This window comes from Gopherus flavomarginatus, chromosome 2 (assembly GCF_025201925.1).
Source record: "Gopherus flavomarginatus isolate rGopFla2 chromosome 2, rGopFla2.mat.asm, whole genome shotgun sequence".
NCBI lineage: Eukaryota > Metazoa > Chordata > Testudines > Testudinidae > Gopherus > Gopherus flavomarginatus.
This window is the reverse complement of record NC_066618.1, coordinates 83,927,944-83,949,220: the sequence shown is the minus strand read 5'-3', so window position 1 is coordinate 83,949,220 and position 21,277 is coordinate 83,927,944. Positions and strand designations below refer to the sequence as shown.

Below are 21,277 nucleotides of genomic sequence, written 5' to 3'. Positions count from 1 at the left end.
GGTGCTGGCGGAAGCCAGGGCTAGCGGGAGGAGCTGGCTGCATAGAGCTCCCGCCCCCCGAGCCTACGCTTCGTGTTGGGGGGCGTCACCTGCACCCGCCCCGTAGTACTCGGGGCTGCCTGTGGGGCCCACGCACTAAGGCCCTGCTCGAGTGGGAGGCTGCTGGCCCCGCCTGTCTGCCTGACCAGGCGCGGGGGAGCTCTGCCCTTCTCCGGCAAGAGCTCTTCTGGGCGGGAAGGCGTAGGCCATGCTTCCTCACACGAGTGGCTCCGGCTGATCCTATCAGCGCATGGGGGCTTGCTACCTACCGCTGATGCAGGGTCTGTACCTGTGTCTGATCTGAGATAGTTCCAACCAGTTTTTATCAAGTAGGACAGCACGCTGGGGGGGACCGAGCTATTGAAAGATGTGTCCTCAGTCCTTTCTCATCAGGGCCTGTATAGGTCCCAGAGGAGCTGGATCATTTCATTACTGATGAGTAAGGCTATAATTTAGTCGGGATATTTTTAGTAAAAGTCATAGGCAGGTCATGGGCAATACACAAAAATTCAGGTGCTGTGACCCGTCCATGACTTTTACTAAAAATATCCTTGACTAAATCTTAAAGGGGTTGCTGCAGGGGAGCCCAGCCATGGCACCGGCTGCTGGGGCCTACCACAGCAGCTGCACCAGTGGCCCGGGGATGCTGCTCAGGCAGTCCCTGGGGCCAGCTGCACTGGTCACTGCTCAGGCGGCTCCTGGCAGCTAGCTCTGGGTGCTGCCTGAGCAGTGGCTGATGCGGCTAGCTGCAGGGCTGCCAGAGCATCTGGCTGCAGAGCCACTCCAGTAGCAGCAGATGTGGCTAGCCCTAGAGCCAGCTGCTAAGGCAGTTCTGGGGTCAGCCACACTGGCCCCTGCAGAAGTCATGGAGCCCTACTGATGAGGAAAATAAATACCTCACTTGAGAAGAGCAGTCCTGTGCTCATGAAACCTACCGTAACTGACACTATGCTCACTAATTCTAGACTGGACCTTTCTAGGGAAGGTTATAGGAAAAAGTATTGGTGGCTTTTCAGCTTGAGTCATAATGAGACAATCTGGTTCCAGACCACTTCCAGTCTAGTTTGCTTTATGAAGACTCTGCTGATGTGACAAATCTGTGTTCAGTGGCTGCTGTGGCCTGGTGGCCAATGATCAGTCTTGGTCACGCTCCCTTTGTGAGCTTCCATTGGCACTGTTGAACATAGAGTGTTGCTGTTGTAAATAAGGACTGTCACACACATTTCAGAATTGTTTCCCAGTGCATCAAGTTATGCCTGGAAGGCAGTGGTAATGGCCTAATAGTACTCACTCATAGGCCACGTTTAATACACTCTGATGCTTTTTTGTGTGTGGCTTGTTTGCATGTTGCTATCATTTTTTTTTCTTTTTATATACATGGAGACCTTTCAGCCATGCATTGACATTAGACATAGGAAAGACCAATTAAGCTCATCTAGCCCATCTACCTTTCTGGGCCATTCCAGGACACTGAAGGTAAGATTATACCCTTATGAAAAGCACAAGGAAGTCTTTACTAACCACAAGTCATTACAATATTGGTTTAACAGCTAGTGCAAAAAGTGACAACTTCAACAGCACGAGGCAAGCAAAGAGCACCACCTACCTACTTACCTACAACACTGAATTTTTCCTGGAGAGCTACTGACAAAATCCAACTCTGTTTAGTTTGCAAAATGAGAGGATCGCAACCTGAGGTGGTAGGTTTACTGGCCAGAATAACCACAGTCAAGGTGTGGAGGTCTTAAAACAAAAACGTAGCCCCACCTCATTCCCGTACCTGTCAAAACAGACATTCTCCCCTGTGTGCAGATGTAACGGCTTTTCCATTGAAACGGAGCTCAGCTATCCGATTTCCATTCTGAGGCTGAAAGGGGAGAAGGGGCATTGTTCCCACATCAGCTCTGTGAGGATTACCCAATAAAAGCAATAGGGCTCTTTGCTTTTGCTGTAGCAACTCTCTGCACTGCAGAACACTTCCTTTAAAGGGGCATCCAAGGAGAACTACAGTCAAACACGGGTCTGGTAGAGCAGTTCCAATGAGGCTGGACTGTCAAGGAGTGGAGGACAGGAGCTGTTGGAAGATGTATGGGTGCAGAAGGTCTTCACCCAGCTGGTCCTCGCTTCCTGCAGACTCCAGAGGATCTGCTGAGTTCTGCAGTGGAACCACAACTGATTCAGCTGAGGAGCACAGGTAGGTAAACCTGGCCACCCCCAGAATGAGTTGGAGACATAGTTTGGAGGAACCTCCAGGAGAAGATTCTGTAACAGAGATGCCAGCCCTCCCTAATGTCCCATAATTCTCCCAGTTTCTACATGTAGTTATGAAATTACTAATTGAGTCTTAGATCTATTAATTTTGCAAGGGCACACACATTTTGTATACATAAAATATATATAAATAAAATGTGTGTCAGTCGTCACCCCAACAGCATAGTGCCACAGGAGGCCGCCTTCTCCACTGCCCCTGTGGTACATGCACAGACTGCACAGGGAGGGTCTGATAGCAGGCAAGCCATGGCAATCTTGAATGGGTTGGGACACCGCTGGATTCACCACCCAAGTCACAGGCTGTGTGTTGTGCTCTAACTGCCCCATGTGGACCCTGCTGGACTATGTTAACATGCTGTAGGTACCAAATGCCCCAACTCCTGCTGACACTCACCAGTTTGCCTCTGGCTCAGCTCACACTGCACAAACTGCAGAGGAGGAGGAGAAGTTGGAGGGGCAAGAGGAGTGGCGGTGGCAGCGAAGAGCGGGAACAAAACAAAGGAGGGAGAAGAGATGGATCATCCCAGGAAGGAGGTCCCAGGCCCGGCCATGGTAATTAAGGGCCCTCAGTGGCATAGAAGGGCAGCTTTCCCAGGGCTGCTCATCCCCGTGTCCCTGTTTGAGGATGCCACAGATGGGGAGGGGAGGAGCAAGAGGTCCCCCTTTCTCCAGCAGGAGGGGAGGTGGGTTGAGAGAGGTCCATGCAACTTCATTTTCTTCATAAACATCCCTAGACAGGGGCATGCGCAAGGGGAAGGCAAGCAGGGGCACGGCCCCACCAATAATCAGCAGTGGACGCAGAATTCTTCCTGCCCAGGGCTGTGGTGGGGAGAGCGAGAGAGCTCTGCCCACCGCAGCCCTGGGGCTGGAGTTCTGCGCCCCTAGCCGGGGCCTTGGGGGTGGAGAATTTCTGGGTTCTCCACCGGGCCCTGGTGCTGAGCTCAGTCTCCCCCCTACAGCCCCAGGGTGGGAGGCGTTCTGGGCTCTGCACATGGGCTCTGTGTCTGGAGGAGCTCTCTGCCCCTCCCCATTTTCTACTATGTTTTTTTCTCTTAACATGCAGTGCGCAAACTCAATGAGGTCATACATGTAACCCCGTAACATGAGGTTACAGATACACGTGTGCCTACTTGGTTTGCATATGTTCTCCCCATAAGGTTAAGGAACCTGTATTCCAGGTGCATTAAAGGTACAGTTCCTTGAAATGGTGAATATACTGTTTATTTCTTTGCATATAATGTATGTGCATGTGTTGACGGTGTAATGTGTGTATTTAATGTGCTCCCTGAAAAGCAGTAAAATTTAAATTCCTGCACACGCCCCTGTCCCTAGAAGTCTCTGAGCAAGGTTGGCATCTCTGTTTGTCTGTTCAGCCTTGCTGAAGTAATGATACACTGAATCTAAATTGTGTATAGAAATGAGTGAAAAATGCTGAGTAGTTTCCATGGAAAAAATTGTCAATTTTGAAAAGAAAAGAAATTTTTTTTTTTTTTGCAAACCAGTTCTATATTGTGAACTGAGAGCTCTAGTTGAAAGATCACTTCCACTCCTGCAATCCAAACTATTGCCTAGGAGGTGCCTCCCCAGACACAGAGAGTGGGTAGGCTATCTAGGCAGCATCTGAATGGTTTTGAATATTTGCAAACACAAATCTGAGGTGGATGGAAATATTTAATTCTTTAATAAGTATAACATCTATTGAAGGCACAAAATGGAGTTACAAATAGCAAAACAGAACATTTTTCAATGCATAAATTCCTTAATTGCATAGAACAGCTGCCTAACAAGACCTACAGATGTGTATAAAATATAGGAGTACTTTACCCAGCTGTCTTATCCCTATCCCTGATATATTAAACATTTGTGCTGAAAGATCTAACATTTTTCACTGTATCATGTACCCAGAAAGCTGTATAACTCATTCATTTAAAAACACATTGTTAGTGGAAGAGCTCACTACCATAGGCTAATCAGTATTTTTATAACACTGTAAACATACAGTAGGGCTTTTCAGAAAAAAGACATCTCTGCTCCAAAGACCTTACAATTTAAGGGACAGATCCTGCACATGCTTACCATTAGGCATAGTGCTTTCTTGAGGAGAGTAGACCTGTTGATTATAAGGGGACTACTCTCAGTAGCAGTCAATACGCTCAGTAGGGTTTGAAGGATCAGGCACCAAGTTAAGACACAACTTGACAAGGGATGGTAATACACATTGGAAGTGGAAGGAGAAAAGGGTTACAATGATAACAGCCTGTGGTTTTTTTGGTTAACCGTGAGTGTGTCTGGACAATTTGGTAAAAACAACAAAAAAATTTGTCTCAGATTGCCAGATAATAATGAAAGTACAGGCTGAGGCAAAACAAGACTTTCCTATTCATTGTAGGAGACTGATTCTGTGAAGATATTCTATCACTAGCTGTCTTCTTCAACAGAATCTCAGCTAGCTTTGAAAACACTTAAATCGCCTTCCATTTGGGTTACAGTGACTCCTCGCTTAATGTTGTAGTTATGTTCCTGAAAAATGTGACTTTAAGCAAAATGATATAAGCGAATCCAATTTCCCATAAGAATTAATGTAAATGGGGGGGGTTAGGTTCCAAGAAAATTTTTTTCACCAGACAAAAAATTATATATATATATACACACACACAGAGACAGTATAAGTTTTAAACAAACAATTTAATACTGTACACAGCAATGATGATTGTGAAGCTTGGTTGAGATGGTGAAGTTAGAGGGTGGAAGAGGGAGGGATATTTCCCAGGGAATGCCTTACTGCTAAATGATGAATTAGCATTCGGCTGAGCCCTCAAGGTTTAACACATTGTTGTTAACGTAGCCTCACACTGTACATGGCAGTACGAATGGAGGGAGGGGAGACAGCATGGCAGACAGAGACACACACCCTGTGTATGTGGGAGAGAGAGATGCGCATTGCCCCTTTACGTATGCTGACCCCACTCTAAGTACATTGCCTTTAAAAAGATCAGGAAGTTGAGAAAGCAGCTGCGGCCAGCAAGCTCTCTCTGTCCTGAGCCCTATCATATCCCCACTCTGCTCTATATGGAGAACGGGTAAGTGGGGGACAGGAGTAGGGGGGAGGAGGACACCCGGACATTAGCCCCCCACTACCCCTCTCCCTGCACAGCAAGCAGGAGGCTCCTGGGAGCAGCTCCAAGGCAGAGGGCAGGAGCAGCACAGGCAGTGGTGGGGAGGAACAGCTGAACTGCCGGCAATTGGTAGCCTGCTGGGCAGATGCTGCACAGGGAATTTAGGGGAGCGGGGAGCTGATAGGGGGGTTGCCAGTCCACCCTGGTTCCAAGCCCCAACCAACTCGCTCCAACAGGCTGCTCTTCCTGCAAGCAGTGGACAAAGCAGGCAGCGGCCAAACAACGTTATAAGGGAGCATTGGGCAACTTTAAACGATCATGTTCCCTAATTGATCAGCAATGTAACAACAAAACAACGTTAACCAGGATGAGTTTAAGTAAGGAATTACTGTATTTGCTTTCATGTGCCTCTTCGTTTTGCTTCTTAGTTTCAGGTAGGCCCAGAAGCAGATACACAACCACATAAAAATAGTAAGGGGAGGAGGCCACAGAAGTAAAAATTAGGGCTTTCGATTAATCGCAGTTAACTTATGCAATTAACTAAAAAAATTAAGGCAATTAAAAAAATTAATTGTGGTGTTAATCATAAATTCCAGTTGAAATTTATTAAATATTTTTGGATGTTTTTCTACATTTTCAAATATATTGATTTCAATTACAACACAGAATACAAAGTGTACCCTTTATATTATTTTTATTACAAATATTTGCACTGTAAAAATGATAAAAGAAATAATATTTTTCAATTAACCGCATACAAGTACTGTAGTGCAATCTCTTTATCGTGAAAGTGCAACTTACAAATGTAGATTTTTTGTTACATAATTGCACTCAAAAACAAAACAATGTAAAACTTTAGTGCCTACAAGCCCACACAGTCCTACTTTTTGTTCAGCTAATGACTAAGACAGACAAGTTTGTTTACATTTACTGGGAGGTAATGCTTCCCACATCTTATTTACAATGTCACCTGAAAGTGAGAACAGACTTTTGCATGGCACTTTTGTAACTGGCACCGCAAGGTATTTATGTGCCAGATATGCTAAACATTCGTATGCCCCTTCATGCTTCAGCCACCATTCCAGAGGACATGCTTCCATACTGATGATGCTCCTTAAAAAAATAATGCATTAATTACATTTGTGACTAAACTTGGGGGAGAACTGTATGTCTCCTGCTTGGTTTTACCTGCATTCTGCCATATATTTCAGTAATAGCAGTCTTGGATGATGACCCAGCATATGTTGTTTGTTTTAAGAAAAAACGGTTACTCACCTTCTCGAAACTTTTGTTCTTGGAGATGTGTTGTTCATGTCCATTCCAGTCAGGTGTGTGCACAAATGGCTGGAAGATTTTTCCCTTAGCAGCATCCGTCAGGTTGGCCTGGGTACCCCTGAATTCGCGCCTTCATGGTGCCTAATATGTAGCCCTGCCAACCCACCACCCCTTCAGTTCCTTCTTGCCGGCTACTCCTACAGAGGGGAAGGAGAGTGGACATGAACAACACATGTTGAAGAACAACAGTTACGAGAAGGCGAGTAACCATTTTTTCTTCTTCGAGTGCTTGTTCATGTCGATTCCAGTCAGATGACTCCCAAGCAAAATTAGGAGGTGACGTCAGAGCTGTCCACTGACTGGAGTACTGCTCTACCAAAGGCTGCATCATCTCTGGCCTGCCTAATAATTGCATAGTGTGTGGCCAAAGTGTGTATTGAGGGTCACGTCACCGCCCTGCAGATTTCCTGGGTGGGGACTTGAGCAAGGAAAGCTGTTAATGAAGCTTGTGCCCTTGTAGAGTGCACCATTATCGAGGGCACTGGTATTCCTGCTAGATTGTAGCACTCGGTAATGCAGGCCACAATCCATGATGAAATGCACCGTGTCGAAACAGGCTAACCCTTCATCCTGTCCGCTACTGCGATAAAGAGCTGTACCAACTTCCTAAACGGTTTCGTTCTTTCAATGTAAAAGGCCAGTCGAGAGTGTGGAGCCTCTGCTCCCTGCTACTCGCATGAGGCTTGGGGTAGAAAACCGTGAGGAAAAGTCTTTGATCAGCCAGTCGTTGAGGTATGGGAACACCTGTACCTGATGTCTGCAGAAAGGCGGCGACGACTGCCATGCACTTGGTGAAGACTCGAGTTGCTGCTAACAGGCCAAAAGGGAGGACAGTAAATTGGTAATGGGAACCATTGACCACAAACCTGAGGAACTTTTTGTGATTGTGCGCAATTGCTATGTGAAAATATGTGACCTTCAAGTTGAGGGTGACATATCAGTCTGCTGGATCCAGTGAAGGGATAATGGAAGTCAGGGAGACCATGCAGAACCTGAGTTTCCTCATAAACTTGTTGAGGTCACACAGGTCCAGGACAAGCCTGAGGCCGCCTTTGGCCTTTGGTATTAAGAAGTAACGGGAATAAAAATCCTTACCTCTGTGCTCCAGTGGAACCTCCTCCACCGCCTCCAGTGCTAGGAGTGACTGCACCTCCTGAATGAGAAGTTGCTCGTGAGAAAGGTCCCTGAAGAGGGACGGAGAAGGGGAGTGAAAAGGGCAGGAGGGCACAGAATTGGATGGAGTATCCCCTCTCTACCGTGTGAAGCATCCAGCAGTCTGAAGTTATATGGGGTCATGCATGGTAGAAAGGGGATAGTTGGGAGGAAAAGATAAGGTGAGGTGAATCCAGTCTCTGGTCTGGTGCACCATCCTTGACCGCACCTTCAAAAGGCTGGTTTAGGGCCAGAGGGTGGTTTGAGCTGGCCTTGATTAGCAGAGGGACATTGCCTTCTCCTACTGCTCTGGTTCCTCCTCCTAGTATTGTCCTGGCGGTTCTGCTACTGGAACCTTTGATGAGGTTGGGGGGAAGTGTCTCCGCTGTGTGGCAGGGGTAGGTAAGCCCAAGGATCTGAGGGTGGCTTGGGAATTTTTTAGTCCGTGGAGCCATTTGTCCGTCTTCTCTGAAAACAGAGTGTCACCCTCAAACAGGAGGTCCTGAATTGTTTGTTGGACCTCATAGGGTAACCCTGAGACTTGCAACCAGGCCCCCTGCTGCATAGTCACTCCTGTCGCCATGACTCTTGTAGCAGCATCTGCAGGGTCTAAAGCTGCCTGCAATGAAGCACAGGAGACCAATTTCCTTTCTTCCACCAAGGGGGTTAACTTGGACTGAGAGTCCGAAGGGACGAGCTCTGTGAACTTTGCCTTTGAAGCACAAGAGTACCTGCTCACAATGGCCTGCTGGTTAGCAATACGGAGTTACAAACCGCCAGTGGAGTAGACCTTTCTACCCACAAAGTCCAGCCATTTAGCATCCCTATTCTTTGGGGAAGGACCTTGGAAACCTTGTTTCTCCCACTGGTTAGCTGCATCGACCACTAGCAAGTCTGGAGGTGGATGGGAGTAGAGATGCTCAAAGCCTCCGGAGGGAAGAAATTCCGGCGCTCACTGCATTTGGCAGTGGGTGGCAGGGATGCCAGTGTCTACCACAGGGTCTTAGTGGTGTCCACCACCATCTTTATGAAGGCCCCGAGGGTGCTAGGATGTCCACCATGGGATCTGTGTTCTCTACCACCTCCTCAGCTTTGATGCCCAGACCTTGGGCAACCCTGCAGAGCAACTGCTGTAGAACTCCGTTATCCTTTAATGCAGGAGTATGGACATCCTTGCCAATGCTTCGTCCGGCTACAAGGAGGAGGAAGCGTGTGCTGATAGTGGGAACTCCCTACTGTCTGCCCCAGAGAGGTCATGTGACTTCTGGGGCAGCGTTGGAGGAGGTTTGTTAGCGCATCTGGTGCTGGGTCCGTAGGTGTCGTAGCAAACATCGGGTGTCAGCATCAATCTCACCAAAGGCAGCTGCATCAGCACACTCACAGGAGCTGCTGGAGTTGGGGAGCCCTGTGCTGACATTGGCACCGGGGCCATAGGTGCCTGTATCAAGGTCAACGTTGACAATGGTGCAGGCATGGGAGACGAGTGCATCGATGTCATGAAGGCTGGTGCTGAAGTTGGAACCAAGCACGGTGCCGGAGTCGATGACGGGGCCCGGAGGCAAAGGCGTTGGAACTGTAGGCGCCGGGGGCAGATTCACAGCGGAAGGTTTGCGTGGAAGTGGCAGAAGCAACTGAAGATGTCGCTGAGCGTGGGTCCTGGGTTCCTCCCTGGCCCTGGTGATAAGCCCAGGGAATGCAGAAGGGTCACTGAGGCGGATTCTGCCACTGTGGAGGTCACGCCTGATGCTCCCTTCTGTCTCTGCCTGACCTTGCTCTACGGCTTCTGCTCCTACTCAAGTGATAGGAATCGGGCTCTGACTCAGAGGTCTCAGACACTGAAGACCACGGAGGAGCTGATCCTCAGTGCCTCAAATGTCGAGAGCTCAGGGAGTGGGAAGGCTTTCTGTCGGAGCATGTAGGTGCCAATGGACAAGGCGAAGGGTAATGCCTCGACTTCACAGCCAGCTTTCCCTTAGAGTGCACTGGAGGACGGGGCTCTGTCGGCGCTGAGAGTTCCTCCCTGGCAGGCAAGAATGGTGCTGTCAGGTGGAGGAGATCTCTGGCAGCCTAGTACGCTTCCGGCGTGGATGGGAGCTGGAGCTGTTGCGTAGGCGCCAGTGATTGAGGTGGGGCAGACTCAACTGCCTCATCTGGACAGGAGTTGACACAGCCCTGGAAGGAGACATTGAGGAGTGATCCACCTGGGGTCGCACATCTTGAGGCTTAGCCAGAGGAGAAGGGTCATCTGGCTTTTTCTTCTTTTGAGGCACCGGCGAGTGGGAGCTGTGCCTACTATCAGATGGGCCCCATGAGAAGCCGTGGCGGTGCCGAGTATCTCTCGAGGAGGCCTTCCTTGGTGCCGGGCGCTCTGCTTCGAGGACACCACTATAGGTGTCACGTCTCTCGAACCCAGGTTGGAGTGGGGGTGTAAGGCTGCCTCCATGAGGATCACCTTCAGCCGCTGTTCCCTTTCTTTAAGTGTTCTTGGGTGTAACTTGTGGCAGATCTTACCATGATCTTTCTGATGGGTTTCCCCCAGGCACCAGAGACATGACAAGTGCGGATCACTCTTTGGCATGCGCTTGGCGCAAGCCACGCAGTTCTTAAAGCCCGGGAACCACCGCATACCTCGGCGCCGGGGCCAGAGTGTGGGGGAAAACCCCCCAACTACTAAACTATTAACTGCAGTACTACTAGGAACTAACTAACTATATACATGGAATAGAAAACTTGCTGAGCAAGAGCCAAGGGAAGTTCCACCCACCGTCACTGGTGGTAAGAAGGAACTGAAGGGGTGGCGGGTCGGCAGGGCTATATATTAGGCGCCATGCATGTGCAACTCCAGGGGGCGCCCAGGCCAACCCAACAGATGCTGCTAGGGGAAAAATCTTCCAGCCATCGTGCACGTGCGCATGCACACACCTGATTGGAATTGACATGAACAAGCACTCAAAGAAGAACACTTTCACTGCAGATTTGACAGAACACAAAGAAGGTACAAGTGTGAGATTTCTAAAGAGAGCCACAGCACTGGACCCAAGGCTTAAGAATCTGAAGTGCCTTCCAAAATCTGAGAGGGACAAGGTGTGAAGCATGCTTTCAGAAGCCTTAAAAAAGCAACACTCTGATGTGGAAACTACAGAACCCGAATCACCAAAAAGAAAGTCAACCTTCTGCTGGTGGCATCTGACTCAGATAATGAAAATTAACGTGTCAGTGGTCCGCACTGCTTTAGATTGTTATCGACCAGAACCCGTCATCAGCATGGATGCATGTCCCTTGGAACTGTGGTTGAAGGATGAAGGGACATATGAATCTTTAGCGCATCTAGCACACAAATACCTTGCAACACTGGCTACAACAGTGCCATTGACAGGTGACGTAAATAACAAGCTGGCAGCATTATCTCCTTGGCTTGATGCAGCATGGTCTAGTGACTAAAGCATTGCACCAGAGTTTGGAAACCTTGGTTCTATTCCTGGCTCTGCTATTGTTTTGGGGAGGGATAGCTCAGTGGCTTGAGCATTGGCCTGCTAAACCCAGGGTTGTGAGCTCAATTCTTGAGGGGGCCATTTAGGGATCTGGGGCAAAAATCTGTCTGGGGGTTGGTCCTGCTTTGAGCTGGGGATTGGACTAGATGACTTCCTGAGGTCCTGTCCGATTCTATGAAATGTAAACAAATTTGTTTGTCTGAGCAATTGGCTGAAGAAGTAGTAGGACTGATTGGACTTGTAGGCTCTAAAGATTTACATTGTTTAATTTTTGAATGCAGGGTTTTTTTGTACATAATTCTACATTTGTAAGTTCAACTGTCATAATAAAGAGATTGCACTACAGTACTTGTATTAGGTGAATTGAAAAATACTATTTCTTTTGTTTTTTACAACACAAATATTTCTAATAAAAATAAATATAAAGTGAGCAGTGTATTCTGTTGTAATTGAAATAAATATTTAAAAATGTAGAAAACATCAAAAATATTTAAATAAATGGTATTATATTATTTACAGTGTGATTAATCATGATTTTTTTAATTGTGCAATTAATATCAATTTTTTTTTAATTGCTTGACAGCCCTAGTAAAATACAGTAGTCCTGTATTCATATTGAGCAGGAACAGATTAAAAAAAAAAACAGGAAGAAATAGATCCCCTTCAAATGGTCACCACTCCCAAAGAAACTGTGATTGTGGTCATGTCTAAGAAGCAGCAGCACCATCGGAACGCAACAAAAAATAAGTTTGTCTCACATGGTGAAGTCCTCGCTCCATTGAAGTCAATGGATGTTTTACTTTCCCCGGTATTCTCAGGCAGGTCAGAAACAGTAGCTGAAATCTCATACTAAAGCCTGTTTTTATATGATGGCCACTCTGACTTCAAAAAGCTGAATGGCTTGTATCAGAACAGAGGCGTATCCAAAAAAAATTATTTTAACAAATAATTAATGTACAGTCCCTGCAATCATTTTATTTCAGCAAATACGTAACACACGTGTGCCAGTTGTTCCTATTTTTCCCCAAGCAAAACAGATACTATTTCCCATTATAATAATCCTCATTAGCCCTGATTTAGCATTTCAAAGTAATTTACATTGCAAACATTAATTAGTCCTCAGATAACCCAGTGTTGCTATTGCCTTTTTACAGCTAGGGCAACTAAGGTCATGTCTACACGAGCACTTATGTCGGCAAAACTTTTGTCACTAAGGAGTGTGAAAAGAAACACCCCTGAGTGACATAAATGTTGCCAGCATAAGTGCTGGTATGAAGAGCGCTATGTCAGCGGAAGACACTCTCCCATCACCATTCCTATCGCTGCTCATGGAGCTGGGTTTATTATGCTGACAGGAGAGCTCTCTTCCGACAGCATAGAGCGGCTACATGAGCACTCTTACAGCACACAGCTATATCGGGACAGCTGTGCAGCTGTAAGCTTGTAAGTGTGGACATGGCCTAAGACAGAGAGGTTAAATGACTTATCTCAGGCCAAACACCAACTCAGAACTAGAATACACGAGTTAAAAGGTCCAGTCTTATTTTCCTTCCTTAAATATTCCCCCCCAATACTAACTCCTGTATGTAGCTTCTTAAGTGTCCCTATTTGCCCTCTTGCTTTGAAGCCCTGTTAGATACAAGTGCACTTTGGGTGCAGAAGAGTGACAGTTGCTCACTTTACTATAGTCAGATACAACTACATCCTGATCAGTTTACAGAAGAGACATTCTGTTTGTTTCTGATGACAAACAACAGCTTAGTATACAGAAGGGAAGATTTTCTTTTAAACTAAGCTATAGATTTAGGAACAAACCTGATTCTTAATTCCTGTTGACTAGAGCACCTAGAAAAGTTTCAGATTTTCTCAATTTAAAAAAAAAAAAGAAAAGAAAAAAAGGCCGGGGGAGGGGGGGACTTTTCTGAAATATTTGCTCAAAAAGTTTTCCTGTTTTTCAACAAACTGCTTGTAGCAGCTGCCAGAGTCTGGGCATACTCACCTATATCAGATAATAAGGGGATTAACTTATTGTGACCCACACCCATGGCAGAGGACTGGAACAAAGACAGTCTCTTTTCAGTACTCCCTAGTGTGTCAAGTTATTACACATTAAGGCCGTGGAGTTTTGTTTTATTTTAAATTCTGAACATTTTTCAAATCAGGTTCGTTGGTACAGGTTCCATCTGGTGTGTCTTTAATAAATACATATATCACCTACCTCTTACATCATAATTCCTTTCATCCATAGATTTCTATGCACTTCAGAGAGGTAGTATGTTTCATTATCCCTGTTTTAGAGAGAAAAACTGAGGCACTGAGAGGGAAAGCAACTTGCCCTAGGTCACCTGAAAGGCCAGTGGCGGGGCCAAAATATGGCTTCCTCAGGTTCTATAGAATTACATTGACAGTAACTAAAGTATCTGTTTTTACAAGGAAAAGATGACAGAAAAAGACCATTTAAAAAAAAAGGCTAAAATATTCCTAAAATAAACTTTTCTTCATTCATATTCATTTGCAATATAGAATCTGTGTAGGACAATGTAATTTGATATAAAAGATTTTATTGGCCTCCTCTTAGGATGGCTCATACAACTCATTTATCACTTTGCCACTCATGAGCTGTTTAATCATTTCAACTCACGGTAATAAAACTTTTATATCTGGCATGTAGTCTCATGTAAACATTTACTAACTACAAATGTGTAACTATCTAAAGTATTCCATAGTGGTCACCTTTAAAAAGTCAACTTCTACCAAGAATTGACAGCTGAATATTTAAGATATTGACATTTAAGACAATATTACAGCATGTCAGATACACTCTTTAATGGAAGCTATTGTAACTAAGCAGGTTTCCTTCTTAAAAGCAATCCTGCTATTAACAGTAGAGTACAATTTCATGACACACTGATAAAGACTTGATCTGGCAGTTTTACCGTGCTAACAAGATTCACATATTCATCTGTTGTATTTACCAATATACCAGATTCACCCAGTGATGAGCTGCCAAAATCTTAACAACCGGTTCCCGACAGAGTCTTTGGCAGAAGGTCCTTCATTCGCTCTGGAAGACTCGGAGCGAGTGAAGGACCTGCCACCAAAGTGCCATCGAAGACTTGGAGCGCTGCCCAGTGAGTAAGCCCCAAGTGGTTTTTTACGTGTTTTTTTTTTAAGTCATCCCTGCCGCGGCCCTGTCAAAACTGTTCAAATCGGGCCCCACACTTCCTAAAGCTGGCCACGCACGTTGGGGTTGCAAATTGTATCAGGGGCCAGGTAGGGAAGGCTGTGCCTCCCAAAACAGCTGTCTGCCCCATGTCCTGCCCCCAACTGCCCCTCTCAGAACCTGCAATCCATCAACCCCACCCCTACTCCTTGTCCCCTGACCATCGACTCCCAAGACCCCCCCACCCTAACTACCCCCCCGGTCCCCACCCCCTACCCAACTCACCCCGCTCCCTGTCCCCTGACTGCCCCGACCCCCTCCACACCCCTGCCCCCTGACAGCCGCCCCCCAAAATTCACTGTTGAATAGTAGCTGACTGCATCTCCAAATATAATATGTATGTAGCCAATAAGTCAGATTTAATAGTCTTTATTGGATTCTGATATTTATTGCAAAATTTAACTAAGTGCTTTGATGAAGCAGTTTTTACAAGCACTAGTATGAATTGAAGCTAGCAGTTATATTAATTTAATCTCTGTTCTGTAGATATGATGAAAAGCTTGGCAAGAATTTAGACAGTAGCCATGGCAAATGTAACAGAACACCATCTTGGGGTAGGGGATTATATAGCTACTGCCAGTGGCTGTAAACAAAAGAAATGATGTTTTAACAGGTAGCCAGTGAGAAACTATAGTATTCCATTATTATACAAACTTAAAGTCATTGCCTTTCTTCCTGATGTGTTAAAAGCAATTACATTGGTTAATAAAATTCAAAGACAAGTTTTGTTTTTCCTAGTCACAAAGTGTAAAGGACAAATCCTCTTTAGAATGCTGGGTGATATAGTCTTACTATTATCTCTCCAGCTATTTTTCTTTGTAAAACAAGTTACATATTTAACCGTGTCTGAAACAGAGAGACCCGATTAACATGAATAGATAATATAGGCTTTAAAAACAGAACTATAGACTGGAGAAAATGAGGCAAAAATAGAAAGGAAATGTAGAGGAGAGGATTTTGCTAGGGAAACAGCTATTATTTAGAACATACAGACAGGAAACTCACTGCCCCCCCCCATCCCATCCCTCTGCTCCCCCCAGCCTCGTCACCCCCCAATTCCTCCCCCCACGAGCCTCCTCATCCCCTGATTCCTCCCCCCGCAGCCCAGGCACACTCTGATTCCTCCCCTCCCCGTCTTACCTTGGGCTTCGCAGGCTGCCAGCTGCAGTCTGATTCCCCTCGCAGCAGCGACTGCTGCTGGGAGACAAGACACCTCGGCTCTGTGCAGCTGGAGCGTCCTTTGCCCCAGCTCTACTTTCCCCCGGGTTGTCCCGCACCCCCCCCGAGCCTCGTCACCCCCAATTCCTCTCCCCCCCGAGCCTCCTCACCCCCAGATTCCTCCCTTCCCCCATTCCTCCCCTCCGAGTCTCGTCTTACCTTGGGCTGCCGCAGAGTGATTGAATCAGCTCCGGCAGGAGAGCTGCAGTTTGATACAATCAGCCTGCCTGAGCCCAAGGTAAGACGAGACTCGGAGGGGAGGAATGGGGGAAGGGAGGAATCCGGGGGTGACGAGGCTCGGTGGGGAGAGGAGTTGGGGGTGACGAGGTTCGGGGGGGCTGTGGGGCAAACCAGGGGAAGGTAGCGCTCGGGCAAAGGATGCTCTAGCTGCACAGAGCCGCGGCTTATGACTGTATGGTAACCCTAACAACCAGTTCTAAACCGGCTTCTAAATTTAGGAACCGGTGCGAACGGTCTGCAGCTCACCACTGGATTCACCTATTGTGTCTGCCACAGTCGCATACTTAGGGCCTGATTCAAAGCCCATAGAAGTCAGTGGAATGGCCCCCGTTTACTTGAATGGGCATTGGATCAGGCCCTCAAATGGAAGAATCTCAGGCAGTGGCTGGAGTTACACTGAGCTAAATTTATCCCCAGCACAATTACAGTGATGTCAGTGGAGTTACACCGGGATGAATTTGCCCATCTGTTGCATCTGCCCTGAACTTTAAGACAGCTGAAACCTGAACTGAGTCAAAGGCAGCATCAGTGCCTGGTGAGCCAAAAAAGGACTCACTCCTTGAACAAACATTTGTGAACTGTGCAAAGCTGGACAGTTGGTCGTTGCTTAATAAAACCATTCCAATGGTGGAAATAGAGTCATATGTTACATCATTGGGTGGGCATTCAATAGAGATTTGCATTGCTTCTACTAGGACTGCACCTGACTTCTGGACAAATATGTCCAGATGTTTTCTGCACCATGGCCCCTTAAAGCTAAATCTGGAGTGCAAACATTTCATTAAAACGGAGAGCTTGTTGACATTTTGGAGAGCATTTTGCTTATTCATTTACCACTTGGACAGCAGCGACTTGTTCCAAGAATTGCTCAAGAGCCTCTTCAGTCACTATTTCAGGTAGAGGAACTGCTGCCACCCCAGAGTGCGGAGCCTTTTTGCAACTCAGGCCTGAAAAAGGATTGAACCAGCTCAGGGAGAAATCGCCACCAAAAGCCAGTTTCATCCCTTCCCAGCTTCTGACTTTTTCCCAAGTAGGCGTCTGATTCTTAAGGCGCTCAATACCCTGTAGACAAAAAAGAAGAGATTTTTATAATTTATTACTGGCAGTTATGCAGCACCCATTACTATGGGGGGTGAGGGGTGGCGCATGCTATGCATACATAATATCTATATCCATAGTACTGATTGTGTTGCAATTTCCATTGAAGGCAGGGCAAAATGGTTTTTTTTAAATATATTTTACTGATTGAATTCAGTTTCCAAGTTTGGCACGCGCACACACACATTTTCAGAGAAGAACAATTTTCTATGCAATTCTTGCAGTAAAAGATTCTTAATTTTTTGAGCACTCTCCCATCGGCATGGAGTGGCTACACAGGCGACTTTAGAGTGGCACAGCTGCAGCTGTATAGCTGTACCGCTGCAAATTCTCTAGTGTAGACATAGCCTTAAATTGTGAGTTCTTTGGGCCACAAACTGTCTTTTTGTTGTGTGTTTGTTTAGTGCCTATCACAACAGGGCTCTGGTCCATAAATGGGCAGCCTCGGCTTACTGAAACAAATAATAAATCTAGAGTAAGAACTTCGTCCATCCTTAATTAAAGATATTGGGTCTTTATTAAAGATCTTCTCGCAGAACTCTGCTAAAGTTAAATAGGAACAGAGTCTGACTAAGGCCTGGTGTACACTACAATTTTAGGTTGAATTTAGCAGAGTTACCTTGATTTAACCCTGCACCCGTCCACACGATGAAGCCATTTTTTTTTTACTTAAAGGGCTCTTAAAATCAATTTCTTTACTCCACCTCCGATGAGAGGATTAGCGCTGAAATCGGCATTGCCTGGTCGAATTTGGGGTAGTGTGGATGCAATTTGATGGTATTGGTCTCCGGGAGCCACCCCAGAGTGCTCCATTGCGACCGCTCGGGACTGTGCTCTCAACTCAGATGCACTCGTCAGGTAGACAGGAAAAGTCCCGCAACCTTTTGAATGTCATTTCCTGTTTGGCATAGGTAACCATGCAGAGCTCATCAGCAGAGGTGACCATGGAGTCCCAGAATCGCAAAAGAGCTCCCGCATGGACTGAAAGGGAGGTACAGGATCTGATTGCTGTATGGGGAGACGAATCTGTGCTAGCCAAACTCCGTTCCAGTAAACAAAATGCCAAAGCATTTGAAAAAATCTCCAAGGGCGTGAAGGACAGAGGCTATAACAGGGACTCGCAGCAGTGCTGCATGAAAATTAAGGAGCTCAGGCAAGCCTACCAAAAAAACAGAGAGGCAAACAGCCACTTCGGGTCACAGCCCCAAACATGTCGCTTCTATGATGAGCTGCATGCCATGCTAGGGGATGCGGCCACCAGTACCCCAACCCTGTGCTTTGACTCCGTCAATGGAGTAGGATGCAGCATGGAAGCAGGTTTTGGGGATGAGGAGGAGGAGGAGGTGGAAGCTCACATCAAGGAAGCAGAGAAACCAGTTTCCTCAACAGTCAGGATCTGTTTCTCACCCTGGACCTGGAACCAGTACCCCCCAAATGCACCCAAGGCGGGCTCCCGTACCCTGAAGGCAGAGAAGGGTCCTCTGGTGAGTGTATCTTTGTAAATATTATACATGGTTTAAAAGCAAGCTCATTTAATGATTAATTTGCCCTGGCATTCACGGCCAGTATAGCTACTGGAAAAGTCTGGGGATGGAGCGGAAATCCTCCAGAGACATCTCCATAAAGCTTTCCTGGATGTACTCCCAAAGCCTTTGCAAAAGGTTTCTGGGGAGGACAGCCTTATTCCATCCTCCATGGTAGGACAATTTACCACAGTAGACCAGTAGCATGTAGTCGGGAATCATTGCAGAACAAAGCATTGCAGCGTATAGTCCAAGTGTTTGCTGGCATTCAAACAACATCTGTTCATCGCTCTGTGTTATCCTCAGGAGAGTGATATCATTCATGGTCACTTGGTTGAAATAGGGTGGTTTTATTAAAGGGACATTCAGAGGTGCCTGTTCCTGCTGGGCTGTTTGCCTGTGGCTAAACAGAAAAGTTCCCTGCTGTTAGCCACGCGGTGGCGGGAGGGATGAAGCCATCAAAATGCGACCTTGTAACGAAAGTACGTGCTATGTAATGTTAACAGCAAGGTTTACCATGAAAGAGTGCACCCATTGTTCTATAAAATGTGTCTTTTTAACTACCACTCTCCCTTTTTTCCTCCACCAGTTACATATGTTTCTCCTTCCCAGAGGCTAGCAAAGATTAGAAGGCAAAAAAAAAACACACTCAGGATGAAATGTTCTCTGAGCTCATGCTGTCCTCCCAAACTAACGGGGCACAGCAGAATGCGTCGAGGCAGACAATGTCAGAGTGCAGGAAAGCACAATATGAACGTGAGGTGAGGTGGCAGGCTGAAGATGCTAGGTGGTGTCAGGTTGCTGATAGAAGGCAGGAGTCAATGCTCAGGCTGCTGGAGCATCAAACTCATATGCTCCAGCCCCTGTGTAACCAACCGCCCTCCTCCCCAAGTTCCATAGCCTTCTCACCCAGATGCCCAAGAACACAGTGCGGGGGTCTCTGGCCCCCCAACCACTCCAACCCAGAGGATTGCCCAAGCAACAGAAAGCTGGCATTCAATAAGTTTTAAAGTTTTTAACTTTTAAAGTGCAGTGTGGCCTTGTCCTTCCCTCCTTACCCACCCTCCCAGGCTACCGTGACAGTTATCCCCCTAGTTGTGTGATAAATTAATAAAGAATGCATGAACGTGAAGCAACAATGACTTTATTGCCTCTGCAAGTGGTGATTGAAGTGGGGAGGGGAGGGTGGTTAGCTTACAGGGAAGTAGAGTGAACCAAGAAGGAGAGGGGTTCATTAAGGAGAAACAAACAGAACTTTCACACTGTAGCCTGGCCAGTCATGAAACTGGTTTTCAAAACTTCTCTGATGTGCACAGCACCTTCCTGTACTCTTCTAACCGCCCTGATGTCTGGCTGCGTGTAATCAGCAGCCAGGCAATTTGCCTCAACCTCCCATCCCACCATATATGTCTCTCCCTTACTCTCACAGATATTGTGGAGTGCACATCAAGCAGTAATAATGGGAATATTGGTTTCGCTGAGGTCTATCCGAGTCAGTAAACTGCGCCAGCGTGCTTTTAAACATCCAAAGGCACATTCTACCACCATTCTGCACTTGCTATCCTATAGTTCAACAGCTCCTGACTACTGTCCAGGCTGCCTGTGTATGGTTTCATGAGCCATGGCATTAAGGGGGTAGGCTGGGTCCCCAAGTATAGGCATTTCAACATCCTCAACGGTTATTTTCTGGTCTGGGAAGAAAGTCTCTTCCTGCAGCTTCTGAAGCAGACCGGAGTTCTTGAAGGTGCGAGCATCATGTACCTTTCCCAGCCATCCCATGTTGATGTTGGTGGAAAGTCCCTTGTGATCCACCAGTGCTTGCATCACCATTGAAATGTACCCCTTTTGGTTTATGTACTCGCTGGCTTGGTGCTCTGGTACCAAGATAGGGATATGGATTCCGTCTATCGCCCCACGATAGTTAGGGAATCTCATTGCAGCAAAGCCATCCACTATGGCCTATACATTTCCCAGAGTCACTACTCTTGATATCAGCAGCTCTTTGATTGCATTGGTTACTTGGATCACAGCAGCCCCCACAGTAGATTTGCCCACTCCAAATTGATGCCCAACTGACCAGTAGCTGTCTGGCGCTGCAAGCTTCCACAGGGCTATTGCCATTTGCTTCTCAACTGTGAGGACTGCTTTCATCTTGGTATTCTGGCGCTTCAGGGCAGGGGAAAACAAGTCACAAAGTTCCATGAAAGCGCCCTTATGCATGTGAGTTTCTCAGCCACTGTGAATTGTCCCAGACCTGTAACACTATGCAGTCTCACCAGTCTGTGCTTGGTTCCCGGGCCCAGAATCGGCGTTCCACGGCATCAGCCTGCCATTAACACCATGATGTGTGCATTGCCAGGGCCCATACTTTGTGAGAAGTCTATGTCCATGTGTATGTCCTCATCACGTTTCACTTTTGCAGGTTCTGGTTCTGTATATACTGCAGGATAATGCGCATGGTGTTTACAGTGCTCATAATTGCCATGGTGATCTGAGTGGGCGCCATGATCCCAGTGCTATGGCGTCTGGGCTGAAAAAAGGCACAAAACGATTGTCTGACATTGCTCTGAC

General features: G+C 46.7%; 1 protein-coding gene across 2 annotated transcripts in view; it reads right to left on the bottom strand.

Moving 5' to 3' along the window:
- Positions 1-16,198: 16,198 nt before the first annotated feature.
- The window catches only part of ZDHHC3 (zinc finger DHHC-type palmitoyltransferase 3), a 47,869-nt gene continuing 42,790 nt past the window's right edge, over positions 16,199-21,277 (bottom strand). For both annotated transcript variants that reach the window (XM_050938078.1, XM_050938077.1), the window contains one exon: positions 16,199-17,147. In XM_050938078.1, coding sequence (XP_050794035.1) covers positions 16,908-17,147 — 240 coding nt within the window. In that variant the 3' untranslated portion in view covers positions 16,199-16,907. The remainder of the gene's footprint in view (positions 17,148-21,277) is intronic.